This window comes from Gasterosteus aculeatus, chromosome 5 (assembly GCF_964276395.1).
Source record: "Gasterosteus aculeatus chromosome 5, fGasAcu3.hap1.1, whole genome shotgun sequence".
Lineage (NCBI taxonomy): Eukaryota > Metazoa > Chordata > Actinopteri > Perciformes > Gasterosteidae > Gasterosteus > Gasterosteus aculeatus.
This window is the reverse complement of record NC_135692.1, coordinates 9052158-9075543: the sequence shown is the minus strand read 5'-3', so window position 1 is coordinate 9075543 and position 23386 is coordinate 9052158. Positions and strand designations below refer to the sequence as shown.

The 23386-nt window shown below is 46.5% G+C and overlaps 1 protein-coding gene across 5 annotated transcripts in view; it reads right to left on the bottom strand.

Annotated features, from left to right (window-relative positions):
* tanc2b (tetratricopeptide repeat, ankyrin repeat and coiled-coil containing 2b) overlaps positions 1 to 23386 on the bottom strand; it is a 106103-nt gene that overhangs the window by 62631 nt on the left and 20086 nt on the right. For 3 of the 5 annotated variants that reach the window (XM_078103168.1, XM_078103171.1, XM_078103172.1), the window contains exon 2: positions 16772 to 16876. In XM_078103168.1, the coding sequence (XP_077959294.1) occupies positions 16772 to 16838 (67 nt within the window). In that variant the 5' untranslated portion in view covers positions 16839 to 16876. Of the gene's footprint in view, positions 1 to 7432; positions 7691 to 16771; positions 16877 to 23386 lie in introns of those variants that run through there. The other 2 variants (XM_078103173.1, XM_078103174.1) reach the window with 2 other exon arrangements.

The window sequence follows — 23386 nt, the reverse complement described above, 5'->3', positions numbered from 1 at the left end:
TGCACAATTATTTCTATAATAAAAATGAAACACCTTTTTTGTTCCTTGTCTTTGTTGTTTATGCATGCACTGTGTTATCTGGAGGGGTAAACACCATGAACATGTACAACAAAGTGCTTATAGTGAATATATATTTCATATAGGCCGATATTTCCTTTGAAGATTGCAGATAAACTTGCACCAGTTTTAGCTGATAAGTATTAGTACGCAGCAGCAAAACAATCACGAAGATTTCTAGTAATCTAGAAAAAGGTGTCTACATTGCGAGGTTGTACAATAGAGTATATATATATATATATATATAGTCCAACATATTAGACACCAATATTGGTATTGACCCTTAAAAGCAGTGTTGGCTGGGCTATGACACAAGCATCTCTCAGGTGTTTTACTGATATATCTTCAAGACACACCTGAATGAATGGTGGTGTACTTTGCCAAAAAAGACCAGTGTTTCCTTGGCTCAGAATAACCCTTTTTACACCCCCCACCTCCTGAAAGGCCCAGAGCCCATGACCCTGGCCAGCGAGGTATACGTGGAGGACAGCAAACAGCACGGTGGTGGCTCCGGGCCAACGAGGTGACGCATATGTGAGCAGCTGAATGCGTCACGCTCCGGCTGACAGCACCACAACTCAGCAGTGTCCTGGACGGGTGGAGGTGTTATGATGGAGGAAGTATGGAGAAATGGAGAACGTGTATGTGTGTATAACCGACTGGGAGGGAGGGAGCGAGAGAGAGAGAGAGAGAGTCATGTGCCCTGACTCCCACACTGCCATCCGATGCTGAGAAAAGCTGTGTCGCAGCACTGAGTGGGTGGGCTTCGTTTGAAAAGAAATATAAATAAATAAAAATAAAAGCTTGCGGAAAAGAGTCGGGGAAAAAGAAGAAGCGTCATCTCCTACCTTCAGTCTGACACACCACTGTGGTTACAACGCAGAGCGGAGAAGTGAAACGCACGGAGCAAAAAATAGCCAAACGGAAGTGGAAATGTTATCGTGATTTTTCCTGCGACTGCCTAAGATGGAGAAAACAAAAAGCTGGTCTGACTGCAGGCAGTGCGATTAACAGCGAGGTCTCCGTTTCTGTCCATTTTTAATCCTTGACAATTGCTCACAGAGGGACCACAGAAGAAGGAGAAAGCGGACTCGAACCACCTCCATCCGAATTCCCTTACCTAGTTTCTCCAGCACTTGCTTTTTGTTTACGCGTCCTTTTGAACACTAAAAAGTAAAGATTCATCATTTAAAGGACAAGAAATACAAAATTTCTTAGAGCCAAAGATTTCCTTCAAATGTATTCTTTTGTTCAAGAACAGAACACTTCAAAATCCATACAAATTTACAGCAGCGTAGCGCTGACAAAAGCAGCAATTTGTCAGATTTCAAAAGCTGGATCCAGTTATTTCTTTCCTTGATGCTTCAATTAAATAATTGATTAGTTGTCAGGTATCAGTTGTCGGTTCCCTGAGCAGTACAATAGCTTTATAACACGTTATTGGCATGGCAGGCCTCACATTTCTCCACCTGCTGTAGTTGGGTTGTTTAAGAGTAACTCAGCTTTTACATTTCTTAACTATCTTGCTTATCCGAAACTAAAACGACCAGAGAACCAGCGGGGCAACTTAACATTGCAAACCTCGCCAAACACAAAAATACACTCTAAATTGTATAGTTTCATCCAACATTAAAACAAGTTTAATGAAAATTGTGTTTTTAAGTAATCCTGCCGACAACAAACCAAAAGTAGCTGTGTTAGCTGCGTTAGCCCGGTTAGCCATGTTCGCTGCATTAGCCACGTTCGCTGCGTTAGCCACATTAGCTGCATTAGCCATCTTAGCTGCATTAGCCATGTTAGCCGCGCAGGATTAGCTAACTAGCTCTGTTCCTGCAGGAACATAAACTGACTGGTGTGGTCAGCGCACGCTTCAGTTTGTCATTTCTATACACTGGTCATGCATAAATCCAATTGTATTTCCGTAGGCGTGCACATCAGTAGAGGAACCATTTGTAATCCAGAGAAGAAAAAAGTCTGCGAGAGTTCCTTTGAGCACAAAGTCATAAGGAGCCTTCATACCGTCATTAGGTCCAGTGGTTTTGCCAGACTGACATATAGGAGAAACACAACCACAAACAGACCTAAATAACCTACTTGGGGGTAAAAGGGGTAAAAGTTGTAATTTTACCAAACTTAATTGCTGTAAACGGCATATATGTGACGAGCTTAGAATCAGTAACCAGGTGTCGCGACGCAAATGACGAAGCAGGACGGAATCTAACGTTGCTTCATTTGATATGTGGCGGGACCAACGGCATCCAACTGCACTGTTTCCCCGGTTGACGTGCACGTCTTGGCCTGCAGCACAGGGGGGGGGGGGGGGGGGGGGGGGGGCGCCGCCTCCGGCTGCCTTTGACCTCTGGCTGTCGGCAGCGAGAGGAGGAGCTCCTGCTAAGGTCGCAGATGTCTCTCTCTCTGCGCCGACGAAGGGTGTTTAATGAGGAAAGGTTGGGATCCTGATAAATTGCCGCGGCCGGTGCTCGGTCATTACGGTAGATATTTACTGCCTTTTAAATCACTGCCTCGGTGAATGTGCTATTAGCAGTTTGAGGGGGAATACAGCTAGATTTGATCCTCCTTACCGCCGCTGTGCTGCGAGGATCCGTCAGCTTCACATCAAGACCTGAAATGTGGAGGGAGAAGTTTGCACCACGCCCTGAACTTTGACGGCTACACTGGTGATGAGCTCGTTTTAAGAAGCTCATTCAAAGAAGTTTTCGAACACTCAACAGATGTTATTCCGCACCAACAAGACTCAACCAAATGGGTTTAAATACGACAGCATGTGTTAGAAATGTAGACTAGAACGTGGAATACGGACCTGCACACGTTATGGGAACAACCTTTGGTTTCTCCATTGTGGAGGAAAGTTTCTTCAATTAAATTATGAAGTTTATTTTCTATTTTTTGTTTTAAATAAACATTGTCTTACACTAAAGCCAATGAAAACCAAATTCAGGAGGAGCTGCCGCTGATATTCTGTTTGCAATTTGCTGCAGAGTGAAGCATTATTTGCTCTCTATGACAAAACCAGAGGCAACAATTACTTTCCCGGTTTACCTCTCTCTTCCATATAGACAAAAATCATTTTACAACTGGTTATGGGGACATATAAAGAATTATACAACGCATGCTTGACTTTAAAGACACATCGCCATAATTAGAAATTTAGACAAAAACCCATAAAGGGAAACCGTGCATTCAGAGTCAGAGACACAACTCCAGGCAGCAGGTCAGTTTACGAGGCCACATTTAAATCCTCTCTCGCAGGTTCACACAGAAGTTAATTTCACTTTCCACCGACTGCCTGCCGGCTGGATGACTAACGTAAAGCATTTTGTGGAGTGTCCGTTTGGTGAAAGTCGTTTCGATGAGCGACGGATCTGAAATAAATAATGTTTTGAAAGGATTCCACCTAATTGAGGGGTACGGCGTGCTAGTGCGGCAAAATACTTCTAAAGAGGGGCTGGGGGGGGGTCGAAAGAGAATAACAAACACAAAAGATTCTACAAAATAACAGAGTGCGATCACTCGATTATCTATTTATATATGGATTCAATATTCGGCACCCTTTTATCCGGGCCGCAGGGCGAACCTCTCTTTGTGGAACCAGCAGCTTAAATGACAAACAAACAACAGATTTTTTTAAAAAGCGCACAGTGCCTCCGAAATAGCCGCGAGCACAAAAACACAACGGTTAAAAGGGGTGTTGACAACAAAGGGAACCAGCGGCGATGGAGACAAGTTTCTTTTTCTTTTTTTCAACATTTAGGGAGGGATGGAGGAAGAGATGGAGGTCTATAGTGATGAAGCGTGGAGGACAGCGGGAAGGCGACATGAGACCGTGCTCGCTGCTGGACGTCTTGTGTTATTCTTATTGTTGTAATTCACTCAGCTCTTAATGTCATCGTCACTTATTTGGGGGATAAAAAAATTTGCACAAACACACACAGATTATACCGTCTCAATTGCAATGAAGATGAGTCTACAACTCCAAACAAGAAGGCCTGAATAATGAAATAGACATTAAATATAAAACAGAATGGGGAATTGTAGAGTCTGCAGTGCCACAGCAGCACTTACACACGGCGAGGGGCAGAAAGTAGGCTACATGGCGCGGCTGGATCCCTTTCATCGTTAACATGACAGCCACAGCCTTTGATACAAGGAGTATATATATATATATATGTAGAGTATATCTATATATCCAGGATAGCCTTATATGTCCCAACCTTATCCTCTAAATGATATTCCATCTAACTGAACCAGCAGAATTATACATGCAAGGATTTTTGTTGAGTTGACAAAATGAGAATATAGTTTGGAATTTAATTCCTTCCTAGTTTGTACAGAAAGAACTTTAAACCAAATATAGGTGTTGCAAACAATGTCACAATCTCCAGGATATGGGTCAGTGTGTGTCTGTGTGTGTGAGAGGAGGAAACAGTGAGGGAGAGTATTGTTTTTCACAGATCCATTGTGGAGGTCTCACATCAATTTTTCATGTGTAGCCTTCAGCACTTTATTCTGCTGTGGGCCTCGTGGTTACGTACTTTCCTGAACAGCTTCAGCTCGTCCAGTCCGATGAGCGGATGCGTGAACGCCGACCTGTGGCTCGCAGCTCTTTGAGCTAGAAAGGTGCGACATCATGAGTCCATGTGCTGCTTTTTACAGTCTAAAAAGACAGAACACTCTGAGGGGGAACAATTAGCACCAAAACACGCAACAACGTATCCTAATATATCCTCATATTACTTGCACAGAATTTATAATTTGTTGCGCAAATTTCTGTCACTTGGTCCGTTGATTGATTCATTCATTTCTGTGGTTGCTTAATCCTTGAGACACAAATTTACATGTGAGTTTGGTGATTCTTTTTTTAAGGTAGATCAAGGATTTAAATACAAAAGATACCAAAACGTTTCACGTTCAAACCGCATTGCATTCGCGCAGCTGAAACCGATGAGCACCGTCCGACAAATCAATTATCGATCCTGCGTTAGATTGGTTTTCCGTCAAGTCAACCGATGGCTGAAGCTCCAGAGGGGAAGCCCCTGCCAGCCGTGCACACGTGTGTGCGTGTGGCACCGGGAAGCGGACCTGTCCGAGCACATGAAATCATCCGGAGGCCTGAGAAACCCAGTTCTGCCTTCCAGTGAGTGTCAGCAGGAGTTACAGCCAATCAAGAGTGTAAAACATGGCCGCCCCGGACCGTTGGTGACACACAGCTGGCGCCGGTCAGCCCGTGGCGCGCACGCCGCGGGTCTTGGCGTGCGTGGCTGACTGCCGCGTACCTCCCAAAATGCAGCTCTCGCCGCGCTGGCCGACGGCGCCGCTCGCTTGCGCAACCTGGTGTTCAGCTGCGTTTGTCACGCGGCGTGAGGCGACCTTAGTAACGCTCGGCTAGCATGGGCTAAATGAGCCCGCGCACATCAAGAGGCGCCACGAAAGCCCGGTTTCACCGCCCCCCGACTGGCAACGAACGACAGGGCGCCGCTGAAAGAGCGGTGGCAAACAAGTGCTGCATGGCATCACACATTTAAATGGGCCACCATGGTGTTATTTAACATTTCTAACGCCCCAAATGCACAATTCCGATGGCGGTTTTGCTGCAGAGCGGATTTGGGGGTCTAGCGGAGGAGAAAAGATGGATGATGGGATGGATTGAGGTTGGAAAATAAGATAGATCAAGGTATGCCAAGTTGTTAGCACCTGTAATAATGAGAATAAATGGATGATGGAGCGGTGGAAGGAAGATGGGGAGGGTGGGGGTGTCTGAAAAGAAACCACTCCAGGAGGAATGAAAAGAAACCGGGAACAGTGGTACGGATGCAACAGGAGGCTGTGATGCTGTGATGAAACCGTTGGAGCGAATAAGGATCGACGAGATGAAGAGACGAAGGCGGCGGAGGAGGATTAGAGGAGAAGACGGAGAGGGACTCTGGAGGTGGGAGATCCCGAAAGGAAGGAGCGAGGTTTGGTCATGAGATGATGTGGATGAGATGGGGGAGGCAAGTGCGGTGAAGACTCATTAGCCTACGTAAGGCTGATACATTAAGCCTCCCCCCCCTCTACTGTTTCAGCTCCCTCCTTCCTTTTGTTCTCCAGAAATATCTGAGTGGGCGGGAGAGAGAGAGAGTTACAGTAAGTGAAGTGATGACAGAGTGAGGGGGAGAGAGAAGGAACAACAGCGACAGAGGAAGCAAAATGAGTATAATAGCAGCAGGAGAGCCGATCTCGCTCACGTCACCACAACCGCACAACTAAACACACACACAGTGTGACGGAATACAACGTCTAACCTCAGAAGAATGATGGTTTTCACTTTTAATGGAATGTGTTAATGGGCTCATTAGGCTTCCGGGCGATCAAAATCACAAAAGCAAAGACTGAATATATTTGCACCTTCGGACTTATTTTTAGAGGTGTTGGTTTCCTCCAACATCTCAGCAATTAACTCAATGTGTACAATGTCACAATGAAAGCTAGACTAAGAAAAGAAGATCCCAGTTTAAGGGAAGAAGAAAACAAAATGAAGGTTGACATCTCAGACTGAAAGAACAAGAAAGTGAAACTAGGGTTGTGACAAATTAATTGCCGACAACCTTAATAAAATGAACTTTTGAGAAGCAGTTTTTAGGGGATGAGCAGAAAATGCGTTGCGCGTTCGCGTTGCAGAATTTAATCATAAATATAGTTATTAATACAATTCAAAGTTGACATATTTAAAACACAAAATGAATACAGTCTTACAGCCTCATGTCAGATGAAGAGAATTATGAGCCAATTTTTTGTAGAATCCAATCAGCAAGAACAAGCGATATTTGTCGTTATTAATAAACTCAAAGACAAAATGAGCGACTGATGTGAAGAACACAGTGGATCACAGTTTGTCTTTTGCTTTAGTCTCACACCATCGCGTCTCCTAAATGGAAATCTATGACCTCACTGCTGCTCTCTATGCGCACACACACACACACACACACACACACACACACACACACACACACACACGGTGTCCATGCTTAAAGGTGTGGCACACGTGTCACCACCTAGACACCGGATTCCTGCGAGAGCTCACGGCTACCTGGGTGAAGGTGACACTGAGCACAGCAGAGCAAACAAACCAGAGAAAAATAGAGACACTCAACGCGGATCTACTTAAAAGCTTTCGCCTTTTTAAGGAGAATGCACATTGACACGGCCGCTCAGACTTGTGGGAATAAATGTGCAAAATGAATCTGGAGAACAGCTGATGAATTGCAGCTCTTCCCAAAGCCGGCTTCCACCACTACCCACGTTCCCATTCAGAGATTCCCACATCTGCCTCCCCCCGTCCTCCCCCCGTCCTCCCGCCCGGATTCATCCGGCTCACCTTTGTCAGTCGAGCGTCTCGTCTGCCCGGGCAATAAAAATCCTGCACCATAGTGAGGGGGGAGTCCTGAACAAAAGGCTGAGATCGTTGGAGAGAGGGTGAAAAGAAAACAACCGGGGGGGGGGCAATAAAAAGAAAAACGTGATGAAAGAGAGAGGGAGGGAGAGGAAGGGAAGAGAGGGAGAGAGAGGAAAAGAATGACCCAGACAGCCTGAGAGCTCTCCTCAATGTGAGCAGGGAGGGAGGGCGAGCGGCAGGTGTCACCACACACACACACACACACACACACACACTCGCTCTCTTCCTCCTCCTCTCTCTCTTCTTGCAGCCAGGACAGAATTACTTAACTCTTTCAAAGCCAGTGATCTCCGACCGCCATTTATCTCTCACCTCGTTCTAATTTGGTCTTCTGTTAAAACTGCAGTTTGAAAGAGGGCGACGCCCAAAAACAGGAAAAAAGGGCAAAACATCATGTGGATTTAGCTAATTCTTGCCTTTTAGGGGTGATGGAAATAAGCTTTGAACACAAGGTTTACGCGGGGAAGGTGTTCAGAAGGCGTTATCGATTTATACATCGAGATCAACAACGTCAGCATTCCTCCAAGTACAATCTTCCATCTCTTTTCTCCTCTGCTTTTGGTCGTCACCAATTCCCGGGGGAAATAACTGGATCGTTAGCTGCTAAATGCTCCGCTTTGTGCTGAAGATTTATCAGAAAATATTCAGGCCGAACTTTTTAATGACTTTTACGAGGGAGAAGTGAGAAGTCACTATTTTAGTCCTACAGAAGAGGGGGCTTCAAATCTGCATGGCCTTCTAGAAGGATGTGGGCTACTACGTCGCCACGGGCAACATCTTTAGAGCTCCAATATCTATATATATATCTATCTTATATAATATAGAAAACTCCACGGGGCTACAAGCCAGAAGGGAGTAAAACCTGAACATGCCACTGTGAAGGTTCCTCAAATTTCATTGTGTGATATTGTCTTTTGATTATTAAAATAAAATACTTATATTATTAGTAGTAGTAGTAACATTTAGACACCAGTATTCTACATGCAGATATTGTTTGGCATTTATTTTATTCTTTTACAAAACTTAACAGCAAGCTGGACAGGACGGGACATTTGAAGAGGATTATATTTGTGACTTTCTGACGTTTTCTGGACTTAACTATTGAAATTGTGATGACAAGTTCAAGGCCTGTCGCTTTCCATTAAAAAGACGTTATCTCTGCTCGGCTAGGACACAGTTACAGTAACACTGACTGTTGAACGTCAGTCACGCCTCCCCTTTAATCCAGCTGTCAACATCAACATAACAAGCAACGGGTTGAGATCCAGTGGAAATGGTCGGATGGAAGCGCTGCGGCACATTGAGACGACCGACTTCCTGCCTGCAGCCAGCGCGAGCGACCACTGAGGCGAACACGCCGACAGGAAATGAGGAAGAGGAGGGTAAAGGCCACACAGAGAGAGAGAAAGCAGGACAGCAAGCAGAGCCAGAGGCGCGAGGACCCGTCGGGACGGGAGTGAGACGTCCCGCCGTTGGCGTGTGTGAGAAAGCGAGAGAGGAGAGGTCACGGCGGTTTTGCCCACGCATCGCGCTGCCCACTCCGCACTCCCCCGGGGGTGAGGGGGGTGGGGGGGCAGGTCGCTCTCCACTAAAAAGAAGCCCTCGCCTCCATTTTAAATGCCAGCGCGCTGGGGACAAAACGAGGCGAATTACTCGGGGGGGAGCATTCGAGGACTGCCCGCTGTGGGCGGCCTGAGAGCAGAAAGGGTCGAGTCTGACGCGCACCGGGCCCATTTTAGAAATGCATCGGGCCCTTGGCGCAGGTTTTGTGGCGGCAATCACTGCAGAACTGCTGGGCGGGGGGGGGGGGCGGGGGGGACAAACCGAGGCATGATTCACGCCATCACTCGCACATCAGAGTGAGTGTGCTGTGGCTACTGCAATTCACAAGAGGATGTGCTCCACTGGGATCTGTTGAGGACAAGTAACAGAGCGGAGTAAGCGCCGTACTCCGCTTTATTTACATTAAATGGGCATTTAAAGCTTTCCTGCATGGACTGCATGAGGACAGGTGACAAATTAACGCCACGGTGTTGATTTTCTTAATAAGAATTATGACAAAATATGAAATAGTAAGAGACTAAAATGAGAACAACTTTTTAAAAAAAGAATTGAGAAAAGAATAAAACTCAGTCCTTCAGAATCTGAGGGATGACTAAAAAAAGTACAGCCAAACTAAGAAGAGGTGAATCTTGTGTCCTCCCTCGCTGCTTTACGGTCAAGATGGCCGTGATAATCCCATGACGTGTTTGTTTGTGGAGGATCGTATCCGGTAACTAAGGCTGCCACTTCTTGTGTCGCCTGCAGACGAGCGAAGGCTTGTTTATCTTATGCAGAAATCCCTCGAGCTACAAAAGCAGTTGTTGATCACGCTCCCTGCGGCGGATTAATTAGGATTGATGAGTCACCGGTTAATGACCGTAGAAAACAAGTTAATAAAAAATAAAAAAAATGTCATGAATAGTGAGTAAACGAGCAGCATTGTGGCCAGTAGTCCGACAGTAGCTAGACGGACGGACAGAAACACGCGCACAACACGTGGTCCCCCGCAGGCTTCACCAGGCCGAGACCGTCGATGCCGATGTCCACACAGACAGCAGAGGTCGGCCCGCTCTGAAATGGAGATCAGCATTAACCAAAAGAGGATGGAAAGAGGTAAATGTTCCTATAATGTTACGTTTCTCAGTAAAAAAACAAAACATGAACACATCTTTCACTAGCGTTAGCACATGTAAGCTACGCTAGCCACCATAAACGGAGCGTAAACACGTGCTGCATTTGGCTTTTGAGGATTGCAGCGGTGAGTCGGCTTCACAGGAGCGTTGTTGTTCCTTGATTTCATTGCCGTCTATCAACTTAAAGCATAATAACGTGACCCCAACCCCGTGAAGTAACTTTCGCTTTATGATCGTGTTTATTTCAGCCTTAAATATGACTCCGAATGGAATTGAAGGGGCTTTTTCAGGCCGTCACATTCTCGACCTTGCAGCACTCAGAGCATTCCACTAAAGGCAGATGACGAGGGCGGTAGGCGCTTCTACTGCCCCCCCCCCTGCTGAACCATAATAACACCCCCTCTGAGGGCCACCCACACGAGATGGGAGCGCGCCACCGCGGTCACTTGGGTCAAGCTGTCTCTCCGCGTGCCCCGCCCCCCGAATGGGCTTTGACCTCTATCGCACTTTCATTCTGCCACAGAGTCGTTGCCGTGGTTACAAGGTGACTGAGGCCCAAGAGTCCGCTGACGAGGTCGGCGGCTTCCGAGAGAGAGCCGCGCCCCCCCCCCAACCTGGTCGACACTCGTTATATGTTCTGTGACCCGGCGTGAGGGGCAACTTCTCCCGTTGCTCCCGTTGTTTTTTTAGGACGAGGAGGCCACGGGCAAAAAGGGGAAGTGCTGAGGTCTCCCTACTTGTGGTGCTGCACGTCAGCACCAGAGGAACCGTCACCCGCAGCACCCGCTCGAGGTTGTCTAAAATTATTTGAAATAAAAGACAAGACGTTTTGAGGCAAACGGGAAAAGGAGGAGACGATCCTTTGGGGAGGAGAGACGGACAGGAAAACAGATAATACCGCCGCATACACCGCACAACTTTGCTCAGGCAGTTGCCGGTGCTGGTTGCTTAGTCACCAACGCACAAAAGCACTCCAGAAATGAATGTCAACAGCGGAGAGGAGACAGCCAAGTGGCACGTTGCACCGCAGCTCAGAGAAGTTGCGGACAACAGGCTGCTGTCCTTAGTAACCAAAAGGTCACAGCTCCTCTCGACAGCTGTGCACTGTATTGATTCACTGATGCATCGTCTGCGCTCTGCGCTCTACGGCCTGTGTTTACATTTAAAAAGGGCATTAAGACATGCAGAGATTTCCGACGCGCTGTGCGGAGATAAAGGAGATTGCAGGGGAATCCACACATACGAAGGATGCAAACAAACCTGAGCTGCGAACAAATAAAAAAAAATAAAAAATGTACCTGCAACTATGTATATACAATTGTTGAATGACATTTTTTTTAAAGCAAAGATTCCTCTCTGGGTGACGATAAACATTGAAATCCGTATTGAATGGGGAAGATGAAGGATTAAATATTATATCCCTCTGCAGGGTTTGCAAAACCTGGTCAACTGAAATCCCTCCATTCATTTTTTTTTTTTTTTCCTCTCCCGGGTTCATTAATACCGGAAGGAAGAGGACATTCTGTGGAGCAGTAGGTACCAATCTGTCGCTGTGTGGAGATCAGCCAGAATCAGCTCCCATTAAGCTGCTGCTGCTCTTGTAGCCTCATACATCCATCCGATAGGCGGAATGATTCATTTCTATGCACAGTCACTGATGTTCTCCGGATATTCCAAGGCTTGCTTTGTATGCAAGTCTTAGCAATATATATGTAAATGGACAACATCTGCATATACATGTCCCCGCGTTGCATTCGTTAGATTCCTACAGCACACTGAGGAGCGAACAGATGAAATCAGCCATGAATACATAAGCAAAGATGAACTCAATAACAGGTTCAAATCTGGATATAACTGTTGATTTTTGGTCTACAGAGAGGTTGTTTGATATTACATTTTACACAGACAAGGAACCTAAAAGCTATTTCAACCTCGGGCTGATTGTTTTTTGAAAAATTGCCAAAAGATAGCAATTCTTTAGTGTTTAAATAACTGAAATACACATTAATTTCATTAAACAATGCAATCCAGTTAATTCCAAAACTAGAAAAGGTTTTGAGCATATTCAACATTTCCCCTTGTAACCGACAATTTGATCATATTTTTTAATTCATTTTAAAAATAGCAGGAGGCAGCAGGGGCGATTCACTCAGTCGGACCGACGCTCGCCATATGAAGGGAACAGATAAATAAGACGAGAGGGGCCGTAGCCCCTCGCCAAGGTCGTTTCCATAAGTGGAAGATGATGCATAATTTAATGGCTTCTTTGTTGGCCCCCACCATTGGCAATCCTGCTGACCGACAAACTAACAAACCAACATAACCTCCTCGTCTCATCGCTGGTCATCTCAAAGTAACACTTGTGAGGAAAGCTTCACTCCCCCAGTGCACGTGTGCTTATCTGCGGTTTCTTAAAGATTTACAGTAATTACTCTGCATCGGGTCTGACTGTTGTGTCACTCCTCGTGCCTCAGTGCTCGCAGCATGTTTGCTGATCCGATGATCTCTAATTAGATTTATTTTCCACCTCTGTGGGAAGCGAGCCATCAATTAGAGCGCCGCGATAAGGGGGGACCGATTTGATTGCTGTCAAGCACCTGCTGCCTGTCAGACTGGCTCCGCGTCCGTCTGAGGGGAAATCAAAGCGCTGCCTAGATCTGAATATTTGATGGCATGCCTTTTAAGGGAAAATGAAAAATACGTGTGATGTTAGCTGCTCCATTTTGTTAGTGGATGCTTCTAATAACAATCCGCATGGAGCGAGTTTGGGTCTTTCAAGTGAGATTGTAGCACCCTGCATCTTGCAATCCTCTCACACGGTGATGGCTAGGAGTGAATAAAACATATTATGGACTTAAACAATGGTTGCGTTAATACCTATCCCTGGTCCAATTGAATTAAACTGTGTGCTTTCCCGCCTATTCGATTGGACTGGTGTAAAAAGCCAGGATTTGAACTAAAAACTGAAAAGGAAGGCCTGGTCCTCTTCAGAGAAATCGCTCGCTACGTGACAGTAGATATATGAACTGAACATATATACGTGAAATGAGCATTGCGCAAAAGTTGTATCGGCATTGTCAGTTTGCAACTATTTATTAGACACGTTCCTGTTGTGGTCCAGATCATCAATGATCCTCTTTCAAACAAGGTGAATTCAACACCAGGAGCCGAAATAATCTGCACAGTTTGCCGACACTCTCTTTTCAGGTGAGGAGGTCTTGTTAGTCCGAAAGTATTTCACCTCCCGGCGTGAGCGCCTACGGATGTGCGCGAGCACCGTGCTGTCTGCACAACTGTCAGCCTGAGGCCCATCGCTCTCTTTCTCTCAGAGCTTATTAGTCACGCAGCAGCTCCCCGGACCAGACAAGCCAACCTTTCAACCCCATTTCTCATTTTCCAATCAGCCAATGTCATAACTGTAATTGCAGTGTCAGTCTGTGTACTTTGTTTCAAGTCTAGACCCACTATTACGCTGCAAAAAAAAAATAAGCGCCTGCGGTCTGCTCAATTGTCAAGCTGGAAAAGGCACAGTGTCACATCGGAGAGCTCCTCCTTCACTTTGGCTCAAACCGCTCCTGGCAAATGCTGAAGAAGGTCACAAAGTAAGCCTTAAATATACACACTGTTGAAAGTGCGCTCAGGGACCGCAGAGGCAGGACCCCTGCTGTTACCGCGAGACGTTTCTCATTTTTATTTCAACAGCCTGAATCTCAGGGTGTGAGATTATTCACGCGTGCTCTCAATTCAACATCCACCTCGGGTTGGGGAAGGCGTCTGATTAAAAAACGGCAGAGTGAGAGGAATGGCGGCGTCGCCCAAATAGCGTCGGAGGACAAAACGGGCGAGGCGGTGTTTCCCGGTGATAAATAAAACAGGGAAAAAGGTGCAGTAAAATAAATGTGACTCTGACATTTGATGGGTGGGTTTAACTGTCCATCCAGTCAGCAGTCACTCCGCTGCGATTGATGCTTCTGCTCGATTTGGAAAAAGAGCTAGAAAGGCAACAATGAAGCTCGTATGTCTTTCGAGCTACAGGTGCGAGTGTGTTTCACAAAAGGACAAAGCCGAGAATCAGCCACATATTGTGCTATTATATTACACTATTATATCAATAGAAATGATCAGTGTGAAGACAAAACAGTCGGCCCAACATGCATCAAGAGAGAGAACGACCTGTTCACAATAGCGATTTACACGGCATCGTCGCAATCGGAGCAGCTAATCTGTGTCATTCAATTAAAAAAAACGCCATTCGTCAGCTTAGTAACTTTGGGCTGACGCATGGCGTCTGTGGTGCAGATCAAGGGACAGCTGGCTTGTCTGTTGTCTGCAGATTAGAGGGTGTATCCCCCCCCCACTCCCTCCCCCCTCCTCCCCTCCTGCAGATCTCGAGGACCCTGAAGCCGGACGCTCACTTCATGCCGCATCAAACGCGCAGAGGACGCTCGGCTTATCTGGCGATCTCGCACTTGAACCAAAGTCCCATTTCTGAGTGCTCCTTCCATCAGCAGCAGCAGCAGCAGCAGGATGCAGCTTACTAGCGCCCCCTGTCTGTCATGAGCTGATAAGTCAGGGTCGCTTCAGTCCCACAAATGTCCTGGTAGAGCGGAGCTGAGATCAAACGTTTATGTGTATATTGTGTCTTTAAATAAAAGGTTTAAAGTGGAATGTGTGTTTCTTCTATTCGGGCTGGATCTGTGTTCTACGAACTGCAGGATACAGATGTTTCAGATTGGAAGATCAGCACAGGAGTGACTTCCCTGCAAAGTGACGGCAGCAGATATCCAAACCCCGCAGGGTTCTCCAGTCACTGCCGCTCGGCCTCCTCTGCAGCGCACACATAGTAGGAAGCAGGTTTAGTTCACCTCAGCCTTGACTGGAAGCACGTCACTCAGCATGTGAGTGAATGAATCCATGTGAATTACCGGTGGGTTTTGATTACTGCTGGATAAAATAAAATAAAATCGGGAGCAATTTCAGTTTCTCTGTGATTTTTATAAAGAAGCTGTGAGAACAAATTGGATCTCACGGGCAATTACAGAACTGCACCGGCTTCAAGGACTTTAGAGCAGCCAGTTGATAGATAACAAAAGCATTGTAAATCAGCTGTGCTCCACGAGAAGGTAAAAAGCTTTTTAATTTGTGTATGATCGATAACAACCAGGGATTAAATGTCAAATGAGATGTTTTGTTGTTGGCCTGTAATTCAATCTGGCCTCCTGAAGTCTAAAAAGAAATGAATTATACACCGCTCCACATCACAAACTAGATATTTGGAAAGCTATCAAGCATCTCATACTCTAAACCTCTGCCATACTGCTTTCTTAAATATTGTAAACGATAACTGGTAAAATAACTTTTTTAAAACATGAAATTTACATAGTAATTGCCCAATCAGCTGGATCTATGTTGAACCCTCTGCATTACATTACACGTCATTTAGCTGACGCTTTTATCCAAAGACACTTCCAATAAGTGCATTTCAACCATAAGGATACAAACCCAGAAGAAAGTGCAATTTCATCAAATAAGCTGATTTACAGCCAAAACCCTCCAAAATCATTGCAAAAAAATACTCATTTCATACACGCTCATAAGATTGTGTGGTGTATTTCTAGCTTTACCAAATTATTTCGTCAGTGTAAATTGAGTGGGTGGCTGGATGAAAGCCCTCAGACTTTAGAGTTTCCTCACAATAAAGACCCTATTTTGGGGAGACAGTTATGAGAGTGGTGGTTGTTCCACCGTCTTGGCATCCATCCCGAAACTCATTAGATTCGAGAAGAGCAACAGCAATGAAACAAAATGAAGAATCCGTTGCTTTTGGCTCGGAGTATCAGACCCATTCGGGGCCCTGGCGCCCTGACCGAGGGCTTATGGGGGTGGTTATGCACGTGTAGGACAAGCGGTTCTGAGTGACATGGCTACCGCGTTATTTCACCTGACTGGAGGAAAGGGGACATGCAGGTTGGTCTATAAACGCCACACAATTATTTATTTGTTTCTTTACCGAATTAAATCCCCTTTTCAATGCCAGATGAGATCAAATTCAATTCCACATTTAAGCGTCTCAAAACCGTGTTCTAAATCAACCTTGGAAAAACTTGAGGTTCACCCGACCTGCAAAAAAGCAGTTGGTCTGCCGGGAAGCTTTTATTGTGAAACAGCTGCAGGAGTTTTCTTTGCGAGGAGATTAAGACTGTGCTTTTATCGCGGCGTTGATGGTACAGCGAAGGCGGGCGATCGTTAAACAGTCGGGTCCCTATATGTTGGATGCAGGAGGGAAACCAGCCTCCACATGAAGCAGGTGCTACCGAGCCACTGACTGCGAAGACGGTTTGATTCAGCTGGGCGACAAATCCGGAAAGCAACCACTGCCATGCAGAGCGGAAATAATACAAATCTATTTATCTATTTTGGGCAGAAAAGCGGTCACAGATTGCTCTTTAGAGAACCAGAATACATTTCCACCGCCGAGCTGCGTGTCCCGGTTTCCTAAAACAGCCCCACAGAAGCGGCGAACGCGTCCCGTGTGCTGATCGGGTGACGACCGGGTGGCGTGGCGGCGTCCAAGGACAGAACTCACCGCTGCTGCGACTCTTGCGGTTTCCCTTCCCTCCCGTCAGCAACATCTTCAAGCTGTTCCTAAACATGACTGCAGCAGATGACCTGGACCAGACTACAGAAAAATCTGTTGGGACGAAAGAAGGGACAAAAAAAACAAACATGATTATTGCTGAGAGAACGGACGTTGTTAACAATTGAATTCAGCAGCTGAGGGCATCGTGTCCCAGATATCGGTGGTGCTTTCACTACCACATCCTATACAGTATGAATATATTATGTATGCATTTGTAATAGATCTTTAATATAGAATGGAATCGGAATAGGTATCAATGTAATTGCATCGTGTTGCGTATTGGCTGAAAATTGTTGTGTCGATTCGACCGTGCTGAACATGGGTTTACACTTTCTAAATGTCTAAATGAAAGTATTGGAACAAGAGGAATACGTTGAGCTGTAGAAAGCATATTATTTTTTCATAAATAATTTTCGGAAATCAAATTTCACAGTACAAATACTTGAATAGCCCTCGTTTCAATAACAGTGCACTGTCAGCTAAATCAGGAAATATTTTGTGAATGAACCCGGACAACGACAGATTGTGACATCACATTGGCTGCTAGTGGTGAATACGTATAGACGGCAAAAACACGCCAATAAAGTGAGGAAAGAAATGCGTGTTGTCGTTTCTGCAGGTCAAAGCCGCATCCAATTAAAATAATATTAAAAAAGTATCATACGAGTACCAAGGACAATGTTTCGGAAACAAAAGGCGCCGCAGCGCTGACAGAGAAGCACACCTTGAACAATAACATGGTCTTCATTTCTTGCCTGCAGCTTGTTCTGTCCCAATAACCCCCCCCGTTCCCGACCTCATGCAGGAACGCACATCTCTGCTGTGAGTAGTAAAAAGCATGGCAGCAGATGTTCCCCATTAGGTGGGAGTGACTCAGCAGAGCCCCACAGACAAACTCCAGCTGAGAAGCCGGCTTTGGACCCAAACAATTAAAAGAAGAAAAAAAAACTCAGAGGAGGACATGGAAAAGCTCTCAAAAATCCCCCCCCTCCCCACCCTGCTTAACTAATGTTTTCCCAATCCCCCCCTGACCTTGGGAGAGGGTCTAAAAGGCTTGGGGATCTTAAGACTACAGACGCTAAGGGGGGGACACTGAGGGGGGACACTGGGGAGAAGGCAATGACAACGAGACAACACGTGACGTTAATAGTCAGGCGGGATGAAACTAAATCCATTGTTTGCTTTACTGATTTATTTATGAAATCAACCAACAGCTCCTGAAGTAAAACTTCTCCCACAGAAAGACTAACTTGTCCTTTGACTGCTACTCGAGTGGGTGAAGAATTCCTTTCACGCGTATTTTTTGTTTTCCAGGCTTTGTGTCAGTCTGTCCTCTTGTTGAGTGAAGTTCTCCACAGTAAGAGTTCCGTTCTGTTTCAGTTTCCAGTTCGGCTCCAGTGACAACAAAAAAGAATGAAAGAGAAGCACTATAACAAGCGAACATCTTTTCAGATGTTTACGGCTTCAATTTTGCCGCTGCATTGGCACCTTGCAGCAGCACGTGTGAAGCCCTTTCCTGCGTGTTGCAGCTGCAAGACACATATTTACGTATTAGTTAAATAAGTAAATATGCGCATATTAAGTCATTAGTTAAATATTTACATATTTAACTAATTACTTAATATGCAATTGCAGCGTGTTCGCTACACGTGAAAAAAAAGGGCAAAACAAAAACAGCAGTGCATTTTTGTAATTTGCATCAGTAGGAACAAAACAACACTGTGAGACGACACGTCTGGCAGCGGACGCCATTACCCTCCCCGGGTCAAACGCTGCGCCCTTCAAGGCCCGATCAAATGGAGGTCACGGCGGGGGGTTTTGTATGGCGTTCCATCTTTTGATGCGCGCGCGTCACTTTGTATCACAGCGGCTAATAATTCCACAGCTCATAAAAACACGTCTCTGCTCCTCTGACACAGAGGGATCTCTGACAGCAAATATTAATCTGTTTGACCTCATTCGCCGAGCAGTGTTGTGTCAGCCGGCCGTTGTGACAGGTTCCCATAAATAAGAAATGAGCCCTGATGTGAATCAGTGTGTCTGAGAGGAAAGCCGTCTGATCTCTGATGTCTCCGATGCAGCAGCTATTCTCCGCTGAAGTAGATTATTAACATCTTATCAGCACCTGTAAATTGTCTTGGCAAGCGAGTTAACTGATGCGTCAGGCAAATGCTCCCTGAAAACATCTTGTATTTAGGTTTTTTTTCTAATTGATACTGTATGTGCCTGAATTATATGAACCCCAAAGGGCCCAAAAATGCTGTGTTTTATAATCGGTCCATAGCTGAGGAACCAGCACACCGATTGGAGCTGGCGTTTTGATGAACTGAGGTTTGTGGCAGTGACCGCAAAGGCAGATTTAAAGAATCCCCCCGATAATCTGATCTTTTCTGTGTAGCGCAAACGTAGGTGTCGCAGTCAACTTTAACCGGATCAGCTGTGGGAAGAACCAAGAGCAGGCGTGACGGCAGCGGCCATTAGATGAATCCCTCTTCCGGAGGTTTAGATGAAAACCATCAGTTACAGCAAAAGCCGGCGATCGGCCCAATATTTTGTTTACAATCTAATCAGGATTCATTTCCACACTGGTCATTACCAACTAAGTAGGTTTTTCATCCCCGGTTGTATCACGTGGAGGCCCTTCCGTCCGTCTGAAACCCGTCCGTCAGTCCGACTCCTGAGCCGACCCATGACGAGATGTCGACAGCAGCAGCAGGGTGTCGGGCGACAGCGGGGTCAGACCTCGCCGCGCGTGCATCATCTACTGGGACGTCACCTCGGCGTTAAATACGAGCGGGGGAGCGGCTTAAAAATGTCTGGTCTGGTCAGCGCACAGGCCAGAAGGCGTTCCGTGATTACGATGCCGAGTCTCAATCCCAAAAAGTCATGACTCAGTCGAGCGCGGCAGCTGAGCGGGCCGGTGATGAAACACGGAGGACTTTGAATCCCAGCCTCGAATAAATCTGCTCGCGCACGTGTAGCGGGGCGAGCTAACTAGGTGGTGGGGTAAGGGGGGGTGGGGAGGGTGACGTGCGTGGGCGGATGCGACCCATCTGGGGCGCGGTGACGACGCCGCTGCTTCTCCAGCTGGTCAGAGAGCGCTGAAAGGCGCGGCGCCACGGCCGTGACGAGACACTTTCATCCGGAGCGGCACACTTGTTTCCTCTGATGAAATATAAGAGCGTTTAGATTCCGACTACAAGCCGGAAAAGCTGTAGAATAATTCATAAATGTAATGATCAGTCCTATGAGTCTAAATAGGCCTTTTGAAACCGAACCAAAGCGTCAGACTCTCCACCCCATCGATGGCTTTAGTCCTTAAATAAGAACTGCTTGGTCATGGCATTAAGGGGAGAATATTAACGGATTATCTGCGGTCTCTTCATGCTGTGACCCTCCTGTAGAATGAATTAAACTTTTAATCACTAAGCCCCATCTACATTTTGAAAAGATGAAAGAAATCCCCCCTCGGCAGCAGGCGCGTCCCTCTGGGTCCGAGACCCGACGTGACCCTCCATTAAATTACAAAGCTTATTTACAATCAATAAAGCATCTTTTTAAAAGGGGGCCCGCCCCGGCAAAGGCCAGTGCTGTAGGGCGGCCATTGGGATTTATCTCATGTTACCCCTGGCCTCCGAATTAAAACTCACCCGAGGGGGAGACACACACAGACACAAGCGTGGCGAACTGGCACAGAGGGTCTCCCATGGGAGCGCTCTTACCGTGATTACCTAAAACACGCTACAGCCGAGGGAGGTTTTAAATTAAGACGCTAAAGAAAGTGGTGCCATCTCAACGGGGAGGGCGGGCTCAATTTTGTAGTGGCCACCGCTCAAGTTTAATATTTCACGCGGGTGAGTGAAGAGGGGAAACTTGCGAGTAAAATCTGAGCTCTCGCGATAGATAAAAGGTCGTTATTAAAGAAAAGGGCCTTTCTGGAAGGTCATAATGAGTTACCGCAGGAAGAAACACGGCTCAATATTGTCTTTGCGAGAGTAAAAATCCCTCGGCACAGTTTGCGAGCGACAAATGGGCTTCTGCCCCGAGGGGGGGGGTGGGGCACACGTTTCTGAGAGCAATTACGGTCGAATCCGGCGGTGTGTCTGGAAAACATGAATGTCAGACCTTTAATCGAATGAGAACGGTGCCAGACGAAGCGGCGTTAGAGAATATTTATCTTGAAGCGGCAGTATATAATTGCGGATGAGTCATCCACGATCCATTGATTTCCTCCAATTGTTTCTATACACCGCGCCGCCTTCAATGGAGATAAAAGTCAGTCGAGGAGACCGGAGCAAATGAACCCGCTCATTAAAACAAAATCCCGCTGGATCTACGGAAAATATCCCCACACAGTAACGGACGCAGAGAAATAGAACACGCCCTGCGGCGTCAGACAGGGATAAATCACACGGCCATCTCCAGTTTGAGGACGGCCAGGGGAGCGCGGGTCCATAAATCACACTGATATCAATAAGGGGAAGTGTCAGGGCCCGGCTGGCAAGGTGCGAGCTGCACAGGGCGATGCACAAACCACTTAAGGTTGATGGTAACAAAGTTTCAGTCCCGCCCCGCCATAGATTATTTATAAATCCAGATGAATGCCCCTGCACTCGTTGCTGGGGTGATGTCTGTATCACCATGCGCCGTATACATGGGCTCTATCAGTCACAGTGCGAGACGGCTTCAGGTCCCCTGGGGGGCCACGGCAGCTGCCTAAAAGCTCCTCGGCTTGTCATTACTAGATATACATGGAGCGGAAGGCACGTTTAAATCCAGTTTTATCGTCGAATACCAGAATCACAGCTTTGTTTGTGCTTTGGTTGTGTCATTTCCTCCGACGCGGCACGACCGGCACACGTTGTGACCGGATCGATGCCCAGTTTGAACCAGCTTGGGCCCGTCTCTCCCCCTCTGGTTCGAACCTGCTCAGAGGAAGCGAGTGAAATAGCGCGTCAGCCTTCATCAGAGTCACGGAGAGCCAAATGAATAGGGGGGAATAATTCACTGCCCTTTCGTTTAATCCCGTTTGTTTTAGTAAATGTCAGGCAAAATAATGGGATGAAATACTGCGAGTCACGAAGGCAGGTGCAGCGGGAAATAAATCCCCTGAATGTGAAAAAAACCTATTTATTCTCCGAGAGGCGAGAGTCCACATTTTTTTCAAGTTCAGTTGCAAGTCTTTTCCATATTCTCTTCAATGTTAGACAGTGCATATCGTCAGTGATTAATGATTTTTTTACTATTTTTTCCCCCTGCGGGCACCGAACTGACAACAGCGAAGCTCTGACTTTAACGCGTTGTGAACGTGCTGCTCCGACGCTCTGGTTTTGGTCTCTGCTGTGAACAGAAGTAGCTTGTGGGGAGCATTAAAAAAAAAAAAGCAGGTAAAACGAAGAGATGCTGGAGGAGGAGGGAAGTATCGGGACTGCCGAATACCATTGTATCAACAAACGAAGCTGGACGATGATGATGTGAGAAGGTCAAACGCGGTGTTAAATATCGCCCCTGAGAGGAGGGTGGTTTGATGAGACGGTTGGATTAATCCCACAGACTGCTGCTTCCTCCATCCTCTCCATGTAGAGACCTCACTGCTACACCTGCTGGCCGTTCGGCCAAGTGCTTCTGCAGCATCTCGCATTGACAGTCCGAGCAGGAGGCGGCGGGGGGCCTTGTATTCATTTAAAAAAAAAAAAAACGATGATTCTAACCCTAATCTAAATAACAGCCTTTCATCTCCGTTGCTGACATATGACACGGACATGCCCATCATCGGGCCTGTGGAATACATGAGTGACTTGTGTTTTTGCATAAATCCTGCGGCGAGGCCGTCATTGGCATCCCCCCCCCCCCACCCCCCCTGATCCGCTTCAAACCAATAGACCAGAGCCTCGGGAAGCAGAGCGGTTCAGTGTTTGACAGGCAGCTTAAAAGGGGGCAAATAGAGTCGTGACACGAGGAGGGAAGGTCGTTCTGCAGACGGCCGCTAGCCACACGTAATCAACATTAGGCGGAAGCACACATTTGCATTGAGATGGAGGCATTTAGAAATCAGCCGGTGTCTCCGGGGGGAGGTGGAGAAATTCTTTGAATTGAAAATGCCTGCGGCGTCTCCTGTGTCCGTCCCCCGGACCGACTTTGATGGACGCGCGATTTTTTATTTACTGTAATAACGTTCCATGAGTAAACATCTGTTACAAGGTGAATAAATTCAATCAAATCGAGCTACAATGCAGAGAAAAGGGGTGTTCCTCCCTTGATTAGTAGAAAAGGGTCTGGATGTTTTACTTCATACAGAAATCCTGTAAAATCTCTAAATTCTGGCCAAGTTGAACAACTAGATGGTCTTATTTCGTCATGTGACAGCCACAGATCCCACAGAGTTGTATTTTTCCTGTTTGTGCCTTTGGTTCCTTTATTTCCGCCCTGATGTGAAAAGACCTCCAGCATTACAATAATATGTTGCCTATTCCTAACAAGTCGTTCCCAGGGGAAGAGGACTGGATGAAAAAAAAGGGGAAAACCAGTACATCAATTCAAATCAAAAAACCAATTGCTTGA